At 48.5% G+C, this 25,311-nt stretch overlaps 1 protein-coding gene across 5 annotated transcripts in view; it reads right to left on the reverse strand.

Moving 5' to 3' along the window:
- GPSM1 (G protein signaling modulator 1) overlaps nucleotides 1–24,325 on the reverse strand; it is a 141,910-nt gene extending 117,585 nt beyond the window's left edge. The window contains exon 1 of one of the 5 annotated variants that reach the window (XM_073314702.1): nucleotides 24,219–24,325. In XM_073314702.1, coding sequence (XP_073170803.1) covers nucleotides 24,219–24,277 — 59 coding nt within the window. In that variant the 5' untranslated portion in view covers nucleotides 24,278–24,325. Of the gene's footprint in view, nucleotides 1–571; nucleotides 736–24,218 lie in introns of those variants that run through there. The other 4 variants (XM_073314703.1, XM_073314700.1, XM_073314701.1 and 1 more) reach the window with 4 other exon arrangements.
- Between the last annotated feature and the right edge of the window lie 986 nt (nucleotides 24,326–25,311).

Raw genomic sequence — 25,311 nt, forward strand, 5'->3', positions numbered from 1 at the left:
CTTTGTCTATTTCTTTTCCCATCTCCCTGCATCTGCGGGATGCCCTGGGCATGACAGAAGCTGTGTATGGTTCAAACCCCAGGTTTAACAATCATTGTTTATTACTTGCCTGCCGGAAGCACGCTCAGTGGCTGCAGTGGTCATGGGTCTCCAAGAATGGACGTCAAAGACACTTCCACAAAGCTATTTTACATACCTTAAGCTCCCCTCTATAAAACTCCCGTGGTGAATTACAGTGATTTCATACAGAATACAGCCTTTTCTAGAGGACTTAAAGCACTGGCCCATACCCCTTACTCTAAGGTTGGTTCATATATAGGATGGATTTGGCAGTCTAGATTAAATAACTGCATGAAGCCAGGAAGGGTCCTTTTACAACCACTGCCCCATGCAGACATTCGTATCGAACAGAGGAAGACCCCTACGAGCAGCCCACATGGGTGGGTGGAGAGAAGATACGAAAGACACAGAACAAAAGCAGGCGTCACTCTGAAATACACCTGAGGAACCCAGATAAAAGCGACGGCAAGAACGAGATGGGTGATACCAATGTCCCTCGACAGCTCCTTACCTTAGCCTATACGGTCTGTGGGCAGAGGAAGCTGGCAACACACAGGAACGACAGAACTTCCATAAGGATTTAGTGCGCTGGAGGAGCCTGTCTATCTTAATCCAGGGCATTTTGGAAAGGCTGAATTCACAAACAGCCTCTACTATGAGCAGGCTGCTGGGAGCCTTTGAAGAGCAGTTCCACCCTCAATAACACTCACCGCTTTAATTGGTACATTTTTTAAAAAAAATTCTAATCACATGTTTTGAGCTGTTACTTTTTTTTTTTTTTTTAATTGCATCCCCAACTGTGTGCAAAGCTAGCTCCAGGCAGCCAGCTACGGTAGAGAGAGCTGACAGCCTTGACAGATGACTCAGTGTTTGTTTAGAACCAGGTTTGCACAGCGCCTTCTTTCTGCCCCCATCCTAGCCCCCCAGAGGAATGGATTTTAGCAACTGCCTTCTATCTGGGTGGGCAGGTTCCAGAGCTTGAATGACTGACACTTATTGAACTGGTGCATTAAAGAGCCCCACGGCTGGATTTGGATCTCGTGGCAACCTCTTTCATCTGGAATAACTCCACTGATTTCAAAGGAGCTACTCTGGGGTCTGCAGCAATCAAAAACTGGCTTGTGTGCTTTACATTTCTGCTTCATTGAAGCAGGACAGTGTCTTGGTCAGTGGCCAGGTGAAAAGGAAACTTGATGGGACTCTACCCAAGCCCCACCCACAATCCCTGGGGGATTGGAGCTTGGGATTGTGCATTGATCTGGGGCAGAGCATCTTTTCCTTTCCCTTGGTCACTGACCAAGACACCGTTCTGCAGCGTTGGTGTAGATGTGTTGGCCCCAGGCTATTAGTACCTCACCCAGCTTGTCTATCTTCTATTCTCTTTGACCAACAACAGTTGGTCCATTTTTTGAGCAACTCCAGTCCTTAGATATTCATTAGCTTCTTGGCCACACAACTTGCCTTCAGTTTTTTGGGGAACTAATTTTAAACAAGCCACCAGAATCACGCCTGCAGCATTTGCAAGCACATCCATTTGCGTTCCCCTTTGTCATAAGCAATAGTCATTTGCGTTCCCCTTTGTCATAAGCAAGATAATGTCCCCCTAAGTAGGCCTTTAACTAGCAAAGTATTTAAATGCATGTATAAATCAGTGGACTACTCATATGCCTAAAATTAAGCATGTATTTTGGAGGATTGGGGCCTCAGTGAAGGACACCACTGCAAACCACAGCCCAAAGTCCTGGAGCCTTAAAATCACCCCTGTGCTGCAGCAAAGTAGTGTCTTATAGTTTAAAAAAAAAGCCACACAGAAACTCAGTTTCTTCAATAGACTTCACAGGTCAGGACACACCTGGTAGAACACACAGAATTTCAAGGTTCCAAGAGAGAATCTGCTCCATCTGTGTTTACACCATGGAACACCACCTCCTTAGGCCATGAGATGACTGCTCATTGGCTTGCTAGGCCAATTCCCCCTTATCTCATCCAGCTCTGACAGACGCATTTGGCAAATGGGATAGAGAACGGGCCTTCTACATGATGCTAATTCCACATTGATCTTCAGAGTGTTATCAGATGCTTTGGCAACAACGGATTATATTCCTGCTTTTGTGCTACAAAACGTGTGCTCAGTAAACAAATAAAATCTGAGAGCCTCCTGTATTTTATAGTCAGATACAATCCCCAAAACAATTCCCTGCTCATCTCTAAAATGTGCCTCTGTGCCAGAGGCTTACTGGAAAATAAATGACTGTTTCCTGATGCTGAATCAGCTGCGATATGACAGGTTATACACGCAACACACACATCCTCACCAATCTCTACGAGTAGGTCTGATGTGGGCAATACATTTTCATGACAGATGGTGACAAGCACACAGTCAATGTTGGCAGGAATGGCTGCCAGCTCTGTTGCTCTTACAGGAACCAACAAGCTTCCATCCCTACCAGCCCACAGTTGCTCGCTCCATCAGCTTTACTGGCCCCTTATTCTGCCCGTTTGGTACAGCCAACTCCGAAGCCTGCACTATAGGCCACTTTCAATAGGCCACTTCTGTCTTTAGAAACCACAGTCCCCCAGGCTTCCAGTCCAATTCTTCACTGCTAACAATGCTGAAATTTTATCTCAGGGCAACTAAAGTAGGTAAGCTATCCAGAGGTAAAAACACAGTGAGGACAAGGCACTTCAGTGTTACCGTGAAGTAAATTAGACAAAGTCAGCACTCTACTCCTGCCTGGAGTTGGTCTCACCTAGTGTACCTCATGGTAAAACTGAAGCACCTTATCCCTATTGTGTTTTTGCCTTAAGATAATATAACACAAGGACCTCTTGATGTTGATTGCCAGAAGGCACAGGAGTACATACAGGTACCAGGATCCCCAGAGGTTCACCAGAAGAATGGCACGTAAGGTCACACCTGTCATCATAATCATTGTGAGATATACGTATGGAAAATACCTGAGGTGCGATGCATATATGCTGGAAATTATGTAATTAAAGGCAGGTCACTCAAAGGTAGCGTGTCTGGAGACAAACTTCTGCAGACAGAAGGCGGGAGACCCTTATCTCCCTGGTAGACCAATGGATATTGTGTGTCTCACAACAGAAGTCTATTAACATACTGAGTCAAATGCTAATGAAGAGTTTACAGAGAATTCCGATGAAAATTAACAGGAAAAGGTGAACAGAGGGCAGGAGAAACCCTATTTTCAGGTGAAGATCAAAGGTCTGGTCTATCTATTTGGGGGTGCAGAGAAACACCCAAGCATCCTTCAGCCTATGAAGACCAGCTGTCAGTGGGCTAGACATTATGAAATGGGGATCTCGGACATCTGAAAACACTGGGAAAAGGATTTGGGGTAAGCGATGCTATAGGAGAGAAGGGAATGGCTAGTGTGTTACATTTAGGCTCTAGAAAGCATGTTATGATTTTCTTTTATTGGGAATGCTCCAGAGGGATGCTTAGGGGTTGGTGTGTGCCTATCACTAACCTGTACTGAGAGGGAGATGCCTGGGAGGCAGTGGTTGAGTTCCCAGAGGCTGGTGAGGCAGGGAGCTGACCACCAACAGCCACAGACAAGACCCACGCTAAGGGCAGGCGGTAGCAAGATGCCTCACAACCCTGGGAAGCATCACAGATAGTAGCGAATGCGAGTGAGCGCTGAGTCAAAAAAAGATACTCCTTTATTAGCAGTGAGGACAAGGCAGAAAAGAGGTTTCACTGTGTTTTGATCTAAGCATCACCTCCTTCTCCCTCCCCAAAACCCTCCTGTTACTGGCTTGCTTGTCTTACTTCGCTGTTCATCACAAGATCTCCTTCCACAGGTGGCCTAAGCGAATGGGGTAGAAAAATATGCTTGTGGTTCACAGAGATCCTAGGTAGGGCAATTCATTATTATTTGTGTTGCGGTACCTTCTTGGAGCCCCAGTCATGGAGCAGGGTCCCATTGTGCTAGGCCCTGTACAGCCACAGGACACAAAGATGGCACCTTATATCTGAGGCTCCTGAGCTCTTTGAAAACACTAGGTGGTGAAGCCTCACCAAACCCCTTGTGAGACAGGTAAACACAGCCCCATTCGCAGAGATAGGGTAGGGCTATAAAACACATATACAAGACCTGTTTAGAGCAAGTGCCGGGGACATCAAGAGGCGAGCAGAGGCACTGAGAGGCAAACTGACCTCAGTGCAATCTAAGGCCTGGCCTACACTACAGAGCTAGGTCGAGGCAAGGCAGCTGACGTTGACCTAACTATGGAAGCATCTACACTTAAATGTTGCTCCCGCCCCACATAACCGCCTTAATAATAACCACCTCCACAAGCAGCCAAGAGTCAAGGTCGAAGTACGTAGGTTGGCACAGTGTCAGTGTAGACACCGCGCTGCTGACATCGACTGTTACTGGCTTTCAGGCGCTATCCCACAATGCCCCCACGCTAACAGTACGACGGATACAAGCGCTCCTGGTGAGGATCCACACCGCCGACACAAGGAGCACAATGTAGACGCGCACAAGCGATGTCATTACTGTGGCGGCTGTCCACCTAAGGTAGGGCAACTTCATTTTGTAGTTTAGACCTGGCCTAAGTCAGAGAGATGGTGACTAGCATGTTAGCCCCACCCAGCTGCGATCAAATGGAATGGCATCTGCAGATGCAGCGGTGTTACCGTAGGCATGTTGCCCAGTGCCTATGCTTGAAGCCATCAGAAAGCAGAACCCAGTAGAGTGGCTTGGTAAAGCGGGACAGCTGGCATGGCTGAAGCAGAAAACCTGGTAACCAGAAACCTGCTGCAGCACGCCTCAGGGCTGCAGTGACTCAACGGGGGCAAAGCTGGAGGATGGTAACGTTGTCCCATGAGGCAGCTATTTAAAAATATTAAAGCTTCTTCATTGCACAAAGGAATTAGGAACTGCATTTCCTCTGTTCCCCACATTTCACAATAGCTCACTGAGAACAGCTGCCAACCAAACGCTCCAGCAAAGCTGGCTGGCTCTAGTTAGCGCTTATTTGATTATAGGCCCCAAGAGTGGTTTTCTACCAGGAAACGGCATATTTTTTAAAATTAACTGCTGACTTCTTGGAGCCTGCAAGATGGATGGGTGTGTAGCGAAGTGGGGCTCTGGGCTCTCTAATTATTGAGAGTGGTTCCCGTTTCTCCGATGAGCTTATACCTGAATTTAGGTTTTTAATGGCGACCAGATGTTGTGTGAATGCTAATCGGGCCTTTCACTCCAATGTCTTTTCATTTCCCTTGTGTGTTTGCGGGTTGAATTGTTCCTACCACATCTGTAGGGCAGCTCTCACAAACTATGGCCAACAACACTGACTGCAGCGGTGTGTACACACACACACACACACACATGTACACACTTTGTTGGGATGGCCAGCCACAGACCACGTGGTTCTCTGGAGCGCCCCAGAGTGACTATACAGGCTGGGCAATCTACGGTTACTGCCCAGGTCTCCCGAAATCTTGGCCTGGGCTCCTCCATCATAGAAGGGACTGCTGACTACATTATAGAGGTCAAGGGAGGCTTTGGGTGCAGCTGATCTTAAAACCATCAGTTCCCAGCTTCCTTCTAAACAACCTTTCCCCAGTGATCAGAAAGAATGGCATGAATATTGTAACATGGAGCAATAAGAGGACTGGCACCATGCCACTGAACTGGAAAGCACTAAAATAGGAAACCAAGTTAAGGGGGAAATTCTCCTTTCAATGCACATCTCATCCTCTGAGGGAGGAAGGGCGTGCACAGAAGAATGAACTGGGACTCAGAAGAGCTGGGTTCTAAGCCCAGCCCTGCCACCATCTTCCTCTTTGACCTGGACAAAGACACTCAACCTCTCTATGCTTCATTTTCTACCCCCCCCCCCCCCCAAACACAGTAAAAATGGGGATAATGCTTCCCAGGGGGATGTGAGAATATAGCCAGTAACGTTGGCAAATCGCTTTGAGATCCGAGTAGGACAATGTCTGCTGGTCAGTATGGGGATGGGTACGCTACATGAACCTAGAGAGAGGGATACGGATTGGCAAGGTTTAGCTCTCATGGGTGGAACGAATGCAGAATACACAGAGATTTGCAGGGTTGATCACAGAGGAGAATTTTGTTTTGAGGTCATTTGTTCTCTTGAGGCTCCATGCCATGGAGTACAGGAAACTGTAATAATTCACTACAAAATCTGCCTTAGAAGCTACAGCAGTAGTCAAAACCGCCAACAGGCCATACTGAACTAAAACTGAGAAATAGGGTTGCCAATTTTGGTTGGACGTATTCCTGGAGGTTTCTTCACAACACAATCTTTAATTAAAGATTAATCTTTAATTCCTGGAGACTCCAGGACAATCCCAGAGGGTTGGTAAGCCTACTGAGAAAAGAAGCCCTTGAAGGATCCGCCAAAGAGCAAATGTGGTGCTGTGGTTTAGAGAAATGTAGGAGACATCTGGAAAAAGCCAAAGAAACGTACGATGAACTGCCCCGTGTTTGGAGGGTAGCTCACTATAGGAAAAGCTCTGTATTACCTGCAAATAACCACACATCAACACGACATCATCTTAATGTATGATGGAATTTCAGTGACACTATGATTTGGAACATACAGGGACCATCTGGCAGTGTGCATGAGCTTCATCTCAGAACCTGTTATTATTATTAATTACTTGCATTGCAGTAGCATTTACCTACCCCAGCTGAGATCAGAGCCCCATTGTAGTAGCACTCTAAAAATCAACTAGTAAGAGCGAGACTCTGCCCTGAAGAACTTACAGTCTAACAGACAAGACAAAGTATGAGAGAGGAAAGAGCGAGGTAAAGTGACTGGCCCGAGGTCACACTGCATGTCAGAGGCACAGCCAAGAATAGACCGTGTCTCCTGAGTCCCCAATCCAGTTCTCTACCCACACCCACTCTCTGAAACAAACTCTGAAGTGATCAGGCTACCAAGTTCATCTTGATGTCTCACTCCACTGGCAGGCACATGCGGGGGAAGGCAGTGCTAGGTCCCCAGCCCAGGACACAGGTAGTTTCGCTCAATACAATGGGTTTTCAAAGCACGGTGGGAGCTGAGCCTTGATTTTCTGCTGATCGGAGAACATGCTACATACATATCAAGTGATTGTGCCAAATCAGAGCCACACCTTAAAAGAGACAGGCAGGCCAAAATGTCTGCTTTTGGAAGGCATTCATTGGAGCTGCCTCACTAAGGTCAGAGTCTGGGCTCCTATCCTGGAGCCCAGGCCTCACAGGGTACGTCTGCACAGCAAGCAGAAACCTGCTGCAGCAAGCCGTGCTGGGTCATTCAATTGCTGTGTAGACGTGTGGGCTCCAGAATCCGAGCCTAAATGTCTACACAGCTAATCTTAGCGACCCGGGCTCCATGACTCACTGCTGTGGGTTTCTGCTTGCCATGGACACGTGCCCACATACAGGGGTTGTTTTATAAAAAGTGATTTTACAAATCCCTCATGTTAATGGAAACATTTGTTAGCATTTTGTTTCAACGCCCTTGTGCAGTGGTTTTGTTTGGATTCAGACAACACAGATGCTACCGCGCTGGGCTGGTGCATGAGAACCAGAGCATGAAATCTAACTAGCTTGGGTGAGCAGAGTGCAAAGAGAAAAGACAGAATGTAACTGGTGAAAAGCCAACTCGAGGTCTGGAATTCCTTCAGGTTTAACGGCCTATGGTGTTTTTAAACACAGGGCAGGACACTAAGCTTTATAAGTGCAGTATAGTGTGTAACCCGGCACCTTACACTGCTGGAAAGACCAACGTTCCCAGCTCAGACAACCCCAAAGAAAGATTCTGGCAACTAAAGGCGGCTTGAGATTGAAAGCACATTTTTTGTCGGTGGCAGGCTGGCAGAGTTCCATGGTTATTTTAATGCTGCTGGGCCTGCGTTGAGGTACTAATGATGTGCTATGGTGCCGAAGGCCTTGCATAGCCATACTTTTTTAAATTTACATTGAAATAAACACATAAAATAGGGAAAACAATTGGAAAGCTGTATCTAGGACTTGATTCGCCCCCTCCCATGCTGACTTCAGTGGGACTATGGTCAGTATCAAGCACTTGCAGGAATGTGCTTTTAAACTATATATTGGGACAGAAATGGGCATATGGAGAGTTGCCTGGCTCAACTGCATTTAAGATCAGATAGACATGACATAAATTTACCAACTGGATTATGTCAGCTTTCTTTAGCTTCTCATGAAAAATAAAATCCTATTTGTACCAGTGGAGACTAAATGGTTTAGAAAATCAGATCCGCCAAATAAAATTTAATTACAAATACCTTAGAGGAGGGAAAGCTCAAGACAGTCTATGGGAAGATTTTCTACAGACAGCATAAAAATAGTCCTGACTTAGAGCCCCAAGACAACTTTAATGATCAGGCTGTGCAAAGATACAGGATGTGTTTTTGTTTTGTGGCGATGGTCAGCATTTTTAGTCTATTTTTTGTACAGGGAAGTGGCTTTGAATTCTGGAAGCTGGGCTGGCTGCTCAAAGGCCAGCAGAGCTCGGTAGGCATGAAGTGGGGAAGGAGGATTGCTTAGGCAGCTACCTGGAGTAAAGTTTACTCTAAAACTATCACAGCATCAAGAGGTGAACAGATCCTAAGACAGTCCTGCCTCCCGAGACTGAGCTGGTGGCTCATTTGTCAGGGCTGAAGACATTGCCGAGTCACCTGAACTGTGTAAAGCAAAACAACTCAATGTTTAAAAAACCCATGATTTTCATTCTCTCCTCAAGAGGTCTAGGACTGGTCAGGATTGAGATCTACTGGCCATGTGAGGTGCAGGGCTGGAATAGCAGGGGGGGCTTAAGGTCAGCCTGAGATTCACAGACAAATCTCTGGGTGAGCCCAGATTGACTTAGCCAGGATTGTGGCAGGGACGCGTTAAGGTGTATGGTTAGAATAGAGAGTAGGGGGACAACACTGAGATGTTGTAGATTAAAATAAAGGTCCATTGGCTGTGTGAGATCCCAAAGTAGACATGGCAGAAATGTTGAAGGTCAGATTGACGTGCACCTGCCGAGTTGTCAGCAAGGAACATCAGGGAGTGATGTGTGGAAGGGTTTGAAGTGCAGAGGTTAGGTGCAGGGACCAGAACAAGCAGGGGTTGCGCCAGGACATAAGAACAGCCATCCTGGGTCAAACCAATGGTCCATCTAGCCCAGTATCCTATCTTTCAACAGTGGCCGGTGCCAGGTGCTTCAAAGGGAATGAACAGGGCAATTTATCGAGTGATCCATTCCCTGTCGTCCACTCCCAGCTTCTGGCAGTCAGAGGTTTAGGGACACCCAGAGCATAGGTTGTGTCCCTGACCACCTTGGCTAATAACCTTATTGACAGTCCTATTCTCCAGAAACTTATCGCATTTTTTTTTAGCCGTTATACTTTTGGCCTTCACAACATTCCTGGGCAATGAGTTCCACAGGTTGGCATTGCGTAGTGTAAAGTACTTCCTTGTGGTCGTTTTAAACCTGCTGCCTCTTAATGCCATTGGGTGACCCCTGGTTCCTGTGTTATGTGAAGGAGTTAAAAATTCCTGATTCCCTTCCTCGACACCAGTCACACTTTCATAGATTTCTGTCATATCCCCCCCTCAGTCGTCTCTTTTTTAAGCTGAGCCAGTGTTTTAAATCTCACCTCACATGGAAGCTGTTTCATACCCCTAATGGCGTTTGTTGCCCTTCTCTGTACATTTTCCAGTTCTAACATCTCTCTTTTGAGATGGAGTGGCCAGAACTGCATGCAGTGTTGCAGAATGAGGTCCTGGCACAGCAGCATGCCGGAGGCCCAGACATGAAGCAGCAGAGGTTCCTGCAGGCCTGGACTAACATACAGCAGCAGAGCTGCTGGGGGATGGAGTTGGGGAGGCCAGGACGAAGACTGGAATAGCTACACGGATGGTGCGGGGAAGGATGGAGAACATCCGCAGAGCTATATGGGGAAAGCTTGCACAGCATGTGCCCCCAATTGTTTGGCTCAAGACATGGATATTAGCCTCTCATCCTCACCAGCCTTTCATACCCCCTTAAAAATAAAAAAATATATATATAATAAAGTGAAATTCTCCACGGATTGTGCTACAGCAGCAGTTTATAAACACCTCTGACCTTGGTGCTGGCTGGCACACTGCTTGTAGAGGACGACTGACAACATTTTTAATGCTGCAGAGGCTGGGAGATGTCTCTTGGCTTTAGAATACCGAGTCTAATCAGCCCAGCTCGCCTGCTTCCTGCTCATTTATCCTACCAAGACCCTCACCCACCAACCCGGATGGAATTAGGCATCATTAATTCTCTTGAAATGTGGTTTGCTGGGCAATATCCCTGATCCCTAATACTTTAATGTGCTGCCACGGACAATCCTATTTCATAGAGGGGCAGCTGCATTGTATTATGCATGTAATATGCCCTAATTCAAACTCAGCCTAAGCATTAAGGAACTACATTTGCAACCAATAAACCCCACCTTCTCACCACCACACTCTGCTTTTGCAAACTGACTGCTCACTAGCACAGGCTCAAAATGGTCTACAGGGGCCGGCAGGCCCCCAGGGCTCCCTACCCCCAAAGAAATGTCCTGCTCTGTAATATGAGGAGCGGGAGTGAGTAAGGATGGTCAGGTTTCAGGGGAGACACAGTTGGCAGGGACACCACGGGGTCAGGAACACAAGCCAGGGCCAGGCTGCTACCCCATGCTCGAGACTCAACATGCTTCATAAAGATCTCTTTTCTACAACTCTGCCTGCCTCGTCACTTATTGCTAATGAATCAGAGCCCATGCAGAGCTTCTCCTTCCCAGGCATGAGAAAGAGCCAAATCTTCGGTGATGTCCATTAGGAGCCTCCTTTGCCAACCTAACCTGAGACATGTTCAAGTACCACAGGGATGGGCACCAGTGCAGACCCTAAACCAGAGACAAGTCCCAGTCGGCAGTGACCCAGGAACCGACTGGCTTTGGAGCCACAGATTCACCTGGGAGGGCCCCAGTGCTGGAGGGGAGCAGGACCAGGAGATACAAGCAGTGAGGATCTGGGTGGAAGCTGGGGGCCTAGCCCCAGCTTCCCTTCACCCACACCATGAAGCATCATCTAAGACTCCTTACAATGCTACGCTAAGCAGCTCCAGAAGGCAAGAGGGCCGTGCTCGTGGCAGGCCCAACTGTGAGGCAGCTGGGCCCACCAAAGAATCTCTGACATCGCTTCATGCTGAGGGCAGAGAAGACCCTCCTCACGCACCCCCAATGCCCTGGCAGTGCCAAGTGGAAACAGCCCAAGTCCCAGCTATACAGACCACTCTCCTAGCGTTTTCGTGGTCTCAGAGGCCTTGTGTGTCCAGGCTAACACCCCCCTGAGCCAAACTCCCTGCAAAGTGCTGAAACATTCAGGTAAGTGGCTCCTTTTCATTTCCGGTTCTCAGCTAGGCCTGGCAATGCGCCAAGGATGGCTCTCCTCACTGTACCCCATCCAGGGCCAGAAGCACTAACAGAATGAGCCTGCTCTCCCCAGCAGGGAACAGATTCTGCAGAGGGAAGAGGTAAAGAGAGAAAAGAATCCAACCTCTGTGGCCACTTATCCAAGCTGAATTCTGCACCTGTTGAGGCTGACCTCTCTGGCCAGCCCTTACCTGCCCAGGAGCTCCGGAAGGAAATTGGAATTTGTATACACAATCCCTAATTCTGGCCAAAGATCAGCAGGGAACTGAACACTTACAGCAGAGGTGGCCAACCTGAGCCTGAGAAGGAGACAGAATTTATCAATGTACGTTGCCAAAGACCCACAGTAGTACGTCAGCCGCCTCCCCATCAGCTCCCCCCACCACTGCTCCCAGCGCCTCCCACCCCCCGCAGCCCCGCTGATCAGCACCTCCCCCTTCCTCCCGATCAGCTGTTTCGTGGCGTGCAGGAGGCTCTGGGAGGAAGGGGGAGACAGAGGGCACAGCAGGCTCAGGGGAGGGTGCGGGAAGGGGTGGAGTGGGGGCAGGGCCTGTGGCAGAGCCAGGGGTTGAGCAGTGAGGACCCCCCGGCACATTGGGGCTGGAGCTACAGATGCCAACTTTCCAGAGTTGGTGCCTATACAAGGAGCCGCATATTAACTTCTGAAGAGCCACATGTGGATCTGGAGCCGCAGGTTGGCCACCCTGACTTACAGCATTGAAGTTTCCATATAAATCACAGCTGGAGAGATCACACTTTAATGCACAGATGAGTGATGTTCTTTTGAATCCAGGCAGGATCTTCCATCCTGCTGAGCTCCTTTAAAGGCTAACATCATTCCATTAGCTACAGTCCATAAAGAGCTTTTCCCAGCTGTATAGCACATTGTACCAGTTTTCACTCTGAGGGGACAGAAGCTGGTTCTCCAGCCTTATGCCAACATATGCGATCTTTAACCTTCCTGCAGCCAAGTCGGGTTTTGCTCCTGTTGGAGAAGCAGGCCAAGGAAAGGCAACCCCCACTGTTTTTTTATTTTAAAGTGCTGGCATAAATCCAAATACTGGAATATTTTCATTGCTACTATACCAAGGATAAGAATTCAAATTAAACTGGCACAGGCCATTTCTATCCATTTACCCAGGTATTTATAATGCACCCATCACTGCAGTAGGCTCTGCTATTTGTCATGTAGCATCCTCATTCTTAAGCTTCATGTGGAGGTGGGGGCTAATGTTCGTAAAGGAATTTTCAAATGTCTTTTCTTCAGCAAATCAATTTCCCAGCCCTGATAATGGCTTTTCATCCTGTGGCTGTAATAGACGCATGCTATCTAATTCCCTTTCTAAAATAAAATTAAGCCAACCCCTAATTGGTTACATCACCCAGGACAACTGCAGAAATTAATTCCATACAGCAAAAGTACCAAGGGCAGATGGAGTGCATGAATATTGCTAAAGAGAATTCCAGTTAGCACCAAGGCTCTAACCAGCACCCGTCTGCTAGGACAGTGGTTCTCAGACTTATTTGGCCTACTCCCCCCTTCTCTGTAGCAATTTACACCCCTGCCTCGTCACACAAGTACATGTACCAATAAAAAAATAACAAAAGCCAACATGCAACTCTCACTAAATATTAAAAACAGCAAGGCACTGATTCAAACACAGCCAACCATCCATCGTAATAAAGGGCACAAGCAAAACTGTAATTGGGGTCAATGCTTACAGTTAGATGTGCAGACCGCATCGTAGCAAACAGCTTAACGTACAGGTACCAACGACTTTGTATAATGCTATTCGAGCTTAACAAAAATCCATCAAAATGCACAGCACCATCCAGAGTCCAATGCACAGCGTCATCTGAGGACGCAATATGTCTGGAGGAATCGGGGTGCTAGGTACTCATTGATGTGGGTAAAATGTGCACGGTCCCCCCCCCACCCGGCAAGCTCAGAATAAATTCTGCCCTCCCGGAGTTGGAAACCTCTGCACTGGGAGATTGGGTACCTACACAGCATGGTCTCCACCTGAAGGTAATGTCTTTTGGGTATTGCTGACCCCAGCTGGATTTGAACCAGCAATCTAGAGGTAAAAGGCTCCTCCTCGCTACCCAGACAACCCAGACTTTTTAAAACAAACATTTCCTGCGATGGCAGCATTCCCACTGTCCAGCCGAACCATTTTCCCAGCACCCAAGTCAGTCCCAACTTGGCTGCCAATGATCTCCTCACCTGGGGACCCATCAGTACCCCTGACTTCTCCTTTGCTGACTATGAGCATGGTTCTTCAGGTCCCTTCCCAGGAGGGGAGGCAGAAAGGAGCTATGACGAGGTCGGCGGCACAGCGGTGAACCTCCTGGCAAAAGACCTTCGCGTAGCAGGTGATGGAACTCAAGGCCATCCCGTGCAAGGCATGACCGAGCCATGCTGTGCAGCAGAGGAAGGGGACAGGCGAACGCCGTCGCCCAGGTCTCCCTGTCCAGTAAGGCTCAGAGATGGCCAATTAAAGAGTCAACATTCAGCTCTCTGTGAACTGACTTTAGGGGGACGCTTCCAACCCTGAAAGGCAATTAAGCTTATTTGACTTAGAATCACAGAACTGTAAGAGACCTTGAGAGGTCATCTAGTCCAGTCCCCTGCACTCATGACAGGACTAAGTATTATCTAGAGCATCCCTGACAGGTGTTTGTCCAACCTGCTTTTAAAAATCCCCAATGATGGAGATTCCACCACCTCCCTAGGCAATTTATGCCAGTGCTTAACCACCCTGACAGTTAGGAAGTTTTTCCTAATGTCCAACCTAAACCACCCTTGCTGAAATTTAAGCCCACTGCTTCTTGTCCTATCCTCAGAGGTTAAGAACAACAATTTTTCTCCCTCCTCCTTGTAACAACCATTTATGTAGTTGAAAACTCTTCTCATGTCCCCTCTCAGTCTTCTCTTCTCCAGACTAAATAAACCCAGTTTTTTTTTCAATCTTCCCTCATAGGTCATGTTTTCTAGAACTTTAATCGTTTTTGTTGCTCTTCTCTGGACTTCTCCAACTTGTCCACATCTTTCCTGAAATGTGGCACTCAGAACTGGACACAATACTCCACTTCAGGCCTAATCAGCGTGGAGTAGAGTGGAAGAATTACTTCTCGTGTCTTGATTACAAAAGTCCTGCTAATACATCCCAGAATTATGTGTTTGTTTGTTTTGCAACAGTGTTACACTGTTGACTCATATTTAGCTTGTGATCTACTATGACCCCCAGATTCCTTTCTGCAGAACTCCTTCCAAGGCAGTCATTTCCCATATCGTATGTGTGCAACTGATTGTTCCTTCCTAAATGGAGTACTTTGCATTTGTCCTTATTGAATTTCATCCTATTTACTTCAGACCATTTCTCCAGTTTGTCCAGATCATTTTGAATTTTAATCCCATCTTCCAAAGCACTTGCAACCCCTCCCAGCTTGGTATCATCCACAAACTTTGTACGTGTACTCTGTATGCCATTATCTAAATCACTGATGAAGATACTGAACAGAACTGGACCCAGAACCGATCCCTGTGGGACCCCACTCATTATGCCCTTCCAACATGACTGTGAACCACAGATAACTACTCTCTGGGAACGATTTTCCAACCAGTTATGCACCCACCTTATAGTAGCTCCATGTAGGTTGTTTATGAGAAGGTCATGCGAGACAGTATCAAAAGCCTTACTAAAGTCAAGCTATACCACGTCTACTGCTTCCCCCCCAGCCACAAGGCTTGTTACCCTGCAAAGAAAGCTATCAGGTTGGTTTGACTTGAGTTGATAGAAAATTGCATAACTCCTAAGCCTGCCACCCCACTCGGAAGTGCTATTTCTGTTCCATCCGTTTGTCGTATCTGCTCTACAATATGAAATATTTTAGGACAAAAAAAAGGCAAGGATTGCTATTGCTTGCGGGAACAGGACATAACAAGCACAATGTCTGGCATAAGCTGTGTTAGTTAACTGCCAGTCAGCTAAACTGGCACAGGGAATACTGATAGAGCATCTTGATTGGAAGACTAATCCAAAGTGTTCAGATGACCTATATACACACATGCGTGTCTCTGTGTTTAGGGCAGTGCATTTATTATTTGTATTACAGTAGCAACTGGACACCAAAGCTAAGCACAGAACCCCATTGTGCGACGGGCTGTACACATTCAGAGTAAGAGGTGTCTCCAGCCCAAACAAACTGACACTCTAAATAGACAGAAGAGACAAAGGCTGAGAGAAATCACCCCCTTTTAAATAGGGTGAAATGAGAAATACAGTGACTTGCCCAAGATTACCCAGGGAGTCTGTAGCAAAGCCAGGAAATGAACCTACATCTCCTGAGTTCCAGTTCAGTGCCTTAGCCACAAAACCATCCAGTTACTCGCAGAATGCCTGCTGCTGTGGGATGTTACTCATGAATGTTAAAACTACAAACAAGTCCTGCAAGCTGAACAGATGTTAACAAAACCATTACTCCACACCAAGTAATCCTGCGTTTTGCCTAGACCCCCTATGACGCAGCACAGACATTTTAGAAATGTGTGTGCGCGTGATTTTTCAGACCCTTTTTCCTGCCAAGGCAGGCTGCCTTCGTGCCATGAGTCCAACCACACCGGCCGTAGGTGGGGGCAGAAAAACTATAGCTAATATAATTTAGAGACTTCTAATAATGATCTAAAATGGCTTTTTCAAATGTAATAATATAGCAGTTTGAAGGTCTGATATATCGGGGCTAAAAACAAAGGCCTTATGTCACAAAACAAGGGCATTTTCGGCTTTCCAATGGCAAAATCCTGGGGCTGGTTTTGTTCAATATCTTCATAAATGATCTGGAGGATGGTGTGGATTGCACTCTCAGCAAATTTGCGGATGATACTAAACTGGGAGGAGTGGTAGATACGCTGGAGGGCAGGGATAGGATACAGAGGGACCTAGACAAATTGGAGGATTGGGCCAAAAGAAATCTGATGAGGTTCAATAAGGATAAGTGCAAGGTCCTGCACTTAGGATGGAAGAACCCAATGCACAGCTACAGACTAGGGACCGAATGGCTAGGCAGCAGTTCTGCAGAAAAGGACCTAGGGGTGACAGTGGACGAGAAGCTGGATATGAGTCAGCAGTGTGCCCTTGTTGCCAAGAAGGCCAATGGCATTTTGGGATGTATAAGTAGGGGCATAGCGAGCAGATCGAGGGACGTGATCGTCCCCCTCTATTCGACATTGGTGAGGCCTCATCTGGAGTACTGTGTCCAGTTTTGGGCCCCACACTACAAGAAGGATGTGGATAAACTGGAGAGAGTCCAGCGAAGGGCAACAAAAATGATTAGGGGTCTGGAACACATGACTTATGAGGAGAGGCTGAGGGAACAGGGATTGTTTAGTCTGCAGAAGAGAAGATTGGGGGGGGATTTGATAGCTGCTTTCAACTACCTGAGAGGTGGTTCCAGAGAGGATGGTTCTAGACTATTCTCAGTGGTAGATGAGGACAGGACAAGGAGTAATGGTCTCAAGTTGCAGTGGGGGAGGTTTAGGCTGGATATTAGGAAAAACTTTTTCACTAGGAGGGTGGTGAAACACTGGAATGCGTTACCTAGGGAGGTGGTAGAATCTCCTTCCTTAGAAGTTTTTAAGGTCAGGCTTGACAAAGCCCTGGCTGGGATGATTTAATTGGGAATTGGTCCTGCTTTGAGCAGGGGGTTGGACTAGATGACCTCCTGAGGTCCCTTCCAACCCTGATATTCTATGATTCTAAGTCTCATGGCCCACAGCATACCAGACCTTAGACCTGCCAGAGATCTAGGACTGAATGTCCTTCAGCCTGTGATGCATGATGGGAGAGATTCTGGCAGTAGAATTACACATTTGGGGAGAAGGAGGAAACACTGGTGGGAAGGAGAGTAGCTGTTTAGAATTGCAGAAGTCGTCCCAACAGAGGTGAGGTGAACAGAGTACAGGGGAGACAGTCAACTGTGCAAAATAAATCTCATTTGCGGTCTGAATCATTGTGGTGCAGTCACTTAAGCTTGCAGCGAGTGCCTGCCGCTCTGCACGTGTAACTAGCTGCACCAATTCCACCTATTTGCTTGTCCTACCAAATAAGGTGCCTGCCTACTTGCAGTATACCAATCAGCATCCACCCTGGGAACTTGTGCATGGACAACCCCTCGGGACCCGCATCAAAATGCATTATGCAACAGGAGAGTTTTTCCTTCCCAACGTTACCATTTAGTGCTTTAAACACTTAGGTTTGGTACAGTGAGTCCAGCCATTTAGTCTACATGTGCAATTTCAAAGGATGCATTTCACCTGAACTCCTTTCCAGTGAGATGGAACAATCCAGTCATGTTTGTTTATCTCTGGTATTTTCTTGAAAAAGCTTCAGTGACGTTTCTCCTACCACTAACAATCAGAAACCTCTCATAGATGGCTCAGAGGATTTACAGCGAGATATAATGAAGCTTTTCATCGCTAGGTTGCCTATTTAGTTCCAGTCTGGGTTGATACAGGTTGGTCGATTTCAGTCCAGTTCCTAGCTGTCCAGGTAACAAAAGCCACCTGCTAATTTTCATCTTGGTGAATAATTGCAGCTGAAAAGCCAGTGACTGAACAGGCCAGGGAAAGGAGATGACCATTCTGCAATCTTATCAAACAGGTTAAAGTATTTTCTTTTGCTCCCAATTATACTTCACTTTCACTACACAAAACACACCACCCCACTTTCACAATAATATACAGCCATTTATTTGAATGCTTTGGAGATTTGCTTCTCTGAGTGCTGAGTGTCCAAAAAAAAATCTGAATATTTCATGGAGTATTGTGATTTCTGGGAGCTACTGAAAAAAATGCAGCAATATGGATATAGGCTCTTCCCAAGGGAATATCCCCCAGCTGATGAACATATTGTTATATAGTTCTTCCACCCAACTTGGTCTTTTATTCAAAAAGAAGAAAACCACTGAACTTTTCAGGGCACTCAGCGGGCTGGTTTGGGATCTGAATCCTAGACCCTATCTTCTCTGCAGTTTTGAGGCCAGAGTAGCACAAAAGGGGGCAATTTAGGAGTTGGTGCAAATGTGTTGGACATCCTCCTGTCTGACACACCAGGGACTGACCCTGGGACCTCCAGAACTATACAGACTTATATTCTCTATGGACTGAGCCCAGAGGGGAAACTAACACCCACTCACCAGATGGCTATACAAGCATCCCATTTCCCGTAAAAAGCCCAGCTCCAGGACTCTGGCAGTCCCATGCAAGGTGTGTGTGTTGGGGGATTGTGCCCTGGTGCCCTTCCCTAGCATGGGAGAGTGGCTAGGATCTGGTGTAAAGCACTTCAAAGTGGAACCGTTCTGAGCAGAGATGTACTTTTCTAAAACAGGGATGAATAGAATGGCCCTGGCCTCGCTCCCCACACCCCTTTCCCATTTCAGACTCCAGCTTTGCTCAGATTTATGGAGCAAGCAGCCAGCCCACACCATCTATCATTACCATGACTAGCAGTACAAAGGTGAGTGATTACACGAGGTCTCTTCAAAAGGGCAGCGCTGCACAGAAAAGGCAATCTGTGTCAACGCTCCTGCAGGGCCACCCTGCCACATTTGCTCAGGTCAGACTCTGGCTGGCTGCAGTAGAAATGTATCCAAGTAAGGAGCACAGCCTCTAATCAAGCCTCATGCCACCTCTGAGGTATGGTTCATTAGTCTCATTTACCAATGGGGAAACTGAGGCATGGAGGAACTGTGACTTGCACAAGGGTCACAGAGTGAGTCCATGTCAGCACAGGGAGGAGAGCTCAGGTTCTCCGTGCTGTGCTTGGGGCCCTCAGATCACAGGCCTTCCCCCCAATGGATTAGTAAATCCAGAACACTAGCTCCCTTTCCCCTGCTCTGTTAAAACACTTTCCAAACACACTTCATATTGCCCGATTGTGCCGGTGCTGAGCTACCTCAGCTCCTACTGGCTTTGGCAAAATGCAGCCCATGAGTCTATCATAATAGGGCGCCTTCATTAAGGGGAAGAACCAGGATGCTTTGAGGGCCCCTGATATACCTATTGCCCGCCCCCCGCACACATAGGTCAGGTAAACGCTGGATTGACACTAAATGAGCTGGATGCTGTTCATGCCATGCTCAGGGCAAATCAGGAACATTTCTAAATGCTTTGGAGTCTGTATGAGTCTCTTCAAACAGGCAGCACTGGGGAGGGTGATCTTTTATCCAAGCCTTCGTGCCAGCTTTGTTCGTTTCTGATCTGAGTGCACTGTTAGCTAATGTCCTCTCCATGCCAGATTGGTAATGGGCCCGTGATGTGAATTCAATGCTGCTGCTTTCCCAAGAACATGCCGACCTCTCTCACACACAGCCTTATCAATCTGCAGAATGGCCTGTTAAAGCAGAAAGCCTTTAAGTTTTGGGGTTTCAGAGGACACCCGCCCCCTCCCCTCCCCCAAGGAGGAGTCCGATCCACAGTATCCACCACAAATCACGATCCAGGATCCCTGGTCACTTTCAGTCCTTGCCTGAGCTCTTACATAGTGCTTAAGGTCACAGTCCCAGCCACACTCAATGAGCCTGGAGCACAAAAGACATGGCCACATTCCACCAGCATCTGAGACTCCCCTGGAAGCCCATGGGAGTTTGGGGTGCACAAAGCATGTAGGTCAGGTGCAAAAGGATGGTCTCGAGGCTGCAGCGTGGCATATTCTCCCAGCAGGGATACGACATTCAGTCACAGCTGTCACGGTTTGTGGGAATTTCACAGTCCTCGTAGTCCGAGTTCAAGCAATCCCAAAAACGCAGAGCTAAACTCAGCTGAAGTGGTCAAATTTCGTTTGCTGGGGATTTTAGCAGCTCATCTCTTTCCTGAGAGCTGTCTAGATGAATCCATGTGTAAGAGGTGGGGCATCTACCCACCTCTCCTATCCCTCCCTGAATTAGCAGTTGTGCAGCAACCATGCAGGGGTGGGCATGTATTAAAGAGTCGCAAAACGCCCACTTGGATTTCCTTCACAAAAATGATTAAAGTTTATTTAAACTAAAAGGTTTGCAAGAAGTAAGGGAGGTTGACTCTAACCTGCTTAGAAGGTAGTATACATTTCCACAACCCCAGCCTAAAACAGGGGTAGGCTAAACTATTTGTTGCAACAGTGCATTCTCTTTTGGCTGTTACCAGCAGCTGGTGGTCAACAGGGGGAAGAAAAAAAAACAACCTAAACAGGCACCTAGTGCTCTCTTCAACCCATACTCAATAGAATCAGACAAATAGCCCTTTCATTGCTAGGTTGAATTATTGTGTAAAGCATGTTTCAGAGTAACAGCCGTGTTAGTCTGTATTCACAAAAAGAAAAGGAGGACTTGTGGCACCTTAGAGACTAACCAATTTATTTGAGTATAAGTTTTTGTGAGCTACAGCTCACGTCATCAGATGCATACTGTGGAAACTGCAGAAGACATTATATACACAGAGACCATGAAACAATACCTCCTCCCACCCCACTCTCCTGCTGGTAATAGCTTATCTAAAGTGATCACTCCCCTTACAATGTGTATGATAATCAAGTTGGGCCGTTTCCAGCATAAATCCAGGTTTTCTCACACTCCCTCCCCCAAAAACACCACACACAAACTCACTCTCCTGCTGGTAACAGCCCAACCAAAGTGACCACTCTCCCCACAATGTGCACGATAATCAAGATGGGCCATTTCCAGCACAAATCCAGGTCTTCTCACCTCCCACCCCGCACACACACACACACAAACTCACTCTCCTGCTGGAAGAAAAGGAGGACTTTTGGCACCTTAGAGACTAACCAATTTATTTGAGCATAAGCTTTCGTGAGCTACAGCTCACTTCATCGGATGCATATCGTGGAAACTGCAGCAGGCTTTATATACACATAGACCATGAAACAATACCTCCTCCCACCCCACTCTCCTGCTGGTAATAGCTTATCTAAAATAGCTCATCCAAACTGACCACTCTCCTTACAATGTGTACCTTGATTATCATACACATTGTAAGGAGAGTGGTCAGTTTGGATGAGCTATTACCAGCAGGAGAGTGAGTTTCTGTGGGGGTAGGGGGGGAAGTGAGAAGACCTGGATTTGTGCTGGAAATGGCCCACCTTGATTATCGTGCACATTGTGGGGAGAGTGGTCGCTTTGGATAAGCTATTACCAGCAGGAGAGTGAGTTTGTGTGTGTGGTTTTTGGAAGGGGGGGGTGAGAAAACCCGGATTTGTGCTGGAAATGGCCCACCTTGATTATCATACACATTGTAAGGAGAGTGATCACTTTAGATAAGCTATTACCAGCAGGAGAGTGGGATGGGAGGAGGTATTGTTTCATGGTCTCTGTGTATATAATGTCTTCTGCAGTTTCCACAGTATGCATCCGATGAAGTGAGCTGTAGCTCACGAAAGCTTATGCTCAAATAAATTGGTTAGTCTCTAAGGTGCCAAAAGTACTCCTTTTCTTTTTGTGTAAAGCATGTATCAAAGAGGGGCCAATGGAAAAAACACCATATTGTGTACGGTTAGAGGGAATTTTTTTTAAAATTCCAGATATTGCACAGACTGTGTCCCATTGCTGGAGAGAATCTGAAATGCAGATAATATTGATAGCAACACAGAAATATCTTAAGGTCATGAACTTTCTCCACACTAGACTTCTTTGATTTGGTTCAAGTAACAGGCAGGACCAGAGCTGGGAAAACACAGCTGTTTCAGTTTGCATGGGGTTCATGAGAACATTCTCTACTTTTACATGTGTGGCATCCATTTTTCGCTTTGAGACTGGGGTTTGGGCAAATCTGCCTCTGCTCTGAATGTGTAATGTAACTAATAGTCCCATCCACAACTGCTTGGTCCAGGCAAAATCTTAGCATGATGCTAAGTTGCTCCTACAGCGACTAACTAATTGTGCTAGAGAACCAAGGAGAACTACAGGGTCTGTGTGGCCAGCAGCTTCAGTAAAGAATCCCCTGTATGTTAATTACAGCCATGTCATAGCTTTTCTCTACCAGGAGGGGCACAGTATTCTCTCTCCTGCTCTTATCTTTACACTTTCTGTGCCCCCATGAGAGTAACAGCCTCTCACTTCCCACACACCAGCACTTCCTCTCCTCTTACAAAACACCCCGGAAAACCCATTTCTAGCCAACCCTCCTCCTTTATTTTTGCACCCAGAATCCTCAGTGCGCGTTATGAATTGCAGTCCTCCTGTGTACCCTTTGCCACCTGAAATAGACTGTAAGCTACTCAGAGCAGGGCCCTACTTTGCTACATGTTTGCAAAAGCAGCACTGGTCTATACAGAATCAAGCATCAGACCATCTTTTCACATGATTCCCCTCCCAGATGCACTGGTAACCCACACTGTGGGCCTCTGTCCCTCCCTAGTCAAGAGGATAAGAATCCACTACAGCTGCTGGCTAATGGAGCTGCTCCTTCAGCTCCAGGGGGTAGAGGCTACGGCTGGTGAGAACATTTTCAACTAAATGAACTTTTGTCAGGCAGCTGAAACATATTGGTTTCAACAGTGTTTTCAAGAGGGACTCTCTAGCTCTGAGGCTAGGGGTCTGGCCTGGGAGAGTGAAATTCAAATACCCATTTTGCCCCAGTCTCAGCAGAGCTGGACATCCCAGATCAGGCTGAATCAGACACAGCAGGGGCTTGTTCCATAGTAAGGAATTAAACCTCTAAAGTTAACGTGTAAGGGAACCGCCCTCCTCCGGTCAGCTCCAGTAGGGGGAACCTCCTGCTTTTAGCACTAAAGGTCTCTGGTTCAACCCCCCCCCCCGATGCCCATGGGGGCATCAACTGCGTGTGTGTACGTGTGTACACACACCCTTCTGAACTGGGGCGAGATAAACCAATGCCAGGGAGGAGCTGCTTCCCCCCTCTAAGCCCGTCTGTGCCAGAGCCGGGAAGATCAATAGCAGCGTTTGCTAAAAGCCGGCTCCGTTTTCGACGAGGAGGGTTTACACCAAGGGACGCAAGCAGAAGACACGACCCCAGGGGGCCTTTCCAGCCAGAGCCAGGCGGCGCTGCGCCCCCGGAACCCCGCACGGAAGAGAAACCCGGTGCAAACCGGCTCACTGCAGTCCCGTGTGCACCCAGCTGACCCTGGGGGTTTCGCTTCGACACAGAGTCGCGGGCTGGGCTGCAGAGGACCCCCGCCCGCTGCAAGCCGAGGGTGAGCGTCGACGACCGGAGCCGGGCCCCTCGCTCCCGCCCAGGCACTCACAGCTGCAAGGGACGGAGCAGCCGTGAGCCAGCGGCTGCAAAGCCCGGCGGCCGGTCTGGGGTCTCCGCCGCTCGACGCCAGCCCGGGGAAGCCCACGGCCGGGGGAGGCCTGGCCGCTTTAACCGGCGAGCTGCGGCGTGAAGCATCGCCCACCCCCGGGCGACCCTCGCCGGCTCGCAGCACCCTCGCGGCTCTCTCCGAAGCCGGAGAACTTTCCCGCTGGCCCCGCGTGCGGGTGATCGCAGCGGGCTCTTGCCGGGCGGAGCTGGGAGACCGCCCCGGGGCCGAGCCACGGCCCCTGCCGGGGGGCGGGGGGCACCGTCACCAGGCGGCGCTGCGCCCCCGGAACCCCGCACGGAAGAGAAACCCGGTGCAAACCGGCTCACTGCAGTCCCGTGTGCACCCAGCTGACCCTGGGGGCACCGTCAACAGCTGCCAGCGAAGCCCTCTCTTACCTGGAGTAGAGTCTCTTGGGGGCCGAGTTCTGGATCTCAGCGTGGGGGAGAAAAGCCATGAAAAAGGCAGCTCCCAGCCTGAAAGCCTTCCCTCCCCCCCTGCTCCCCGAGGAGGCTTTGTGGAGCAGGAGTAGCCGGAACCCCCCCCCCACACACACACCCCCCCCCAGCGAGAGAGCCACTTTGCAGCTGCAGCTCGGCGCCGTGACCGTTAGCGGGGTGGCAGCGAGGAAGTGATGCAGAGTAACAATAACTAGCAGGCAGGCCCCTCCCCGGCCGGGTGATGTCAGACGGAGCTCACAAGTCAAGGGGCTTAAAGGGACTTTATCCCCCCCCCCCCCCCCCCGCCTCCGCCCCAAACTCCTGATTTCAGCCAGACAGCGGCCCCTGCTCCGGCCAGGCCTCTCCTCTCCCCCAAGCACTGATTTCGACAGGTTGCGGGCAGCAGGCTGAGGGCTGGAAGGGGAGCCCGCTCCAGCTGATCGGGCTGAGGAAGTGGGATCAGAGGGTGGCACCGCGGGGAAATCCTGGGCCCTCCAGGAGAAAAGCCAAAATGCTGAGCGTGGCTGTGGGAAGGGAGCGATAAGGAAAAGCCGCAGGCCCTGCCCTAGCAGAGTCTCACGCCCAGGCTCAGACATGGGGCAAGCAGCACTCATTCAGCGGGCACTTCAAGGGCGAAGCAGCAGGCAGCAGCCCTGCCCCTTCCAACGAAGGCCACACACTGGGCATCCTTACTGCTGCAGAGTAGCACCCTGTGCCTGGAGCAGGCCCCTGGTTTGAATACTCCAGGAATAAGGAACAGCAGTCTCCCAGGAGCTCGGGATCCAGCAGGATGAGGGACAGCACAGTCTGGCCTGTAGCAGGTGATTCCCCCCCACCACCACCTTGTGAATCTTTGTGCGTTTGCTATTTATTGTCACGCAGTGGATTTCAGGGTGTTACCCATCAGGTGGCCAGAGATCTATACGGATTCAACAGAAAGGCTGGGTGCTTCTGCTCAGCTATCTGGGCCACCCCTTGGTCCATTGCAGGGGTGTTTCTGCGGGCGGCCAGCGTCTCCTCCACGGGGTACAAGTGCAGAGCCTAAATTAGC

Source organism: Lepidochelys kempii, chromosome 16, assembly GCF_965140265.1.
Source record: "Lepidochelys kempii isolate rLepKem1 chromosome 16, rLepKem1.hap2, whole genome shotgun sequence".
NCBI lineage: Eukaryota > Metazoa > Chordata > Testudines > Cheloniidae > Lepidochelys > Lepidochelys kempii.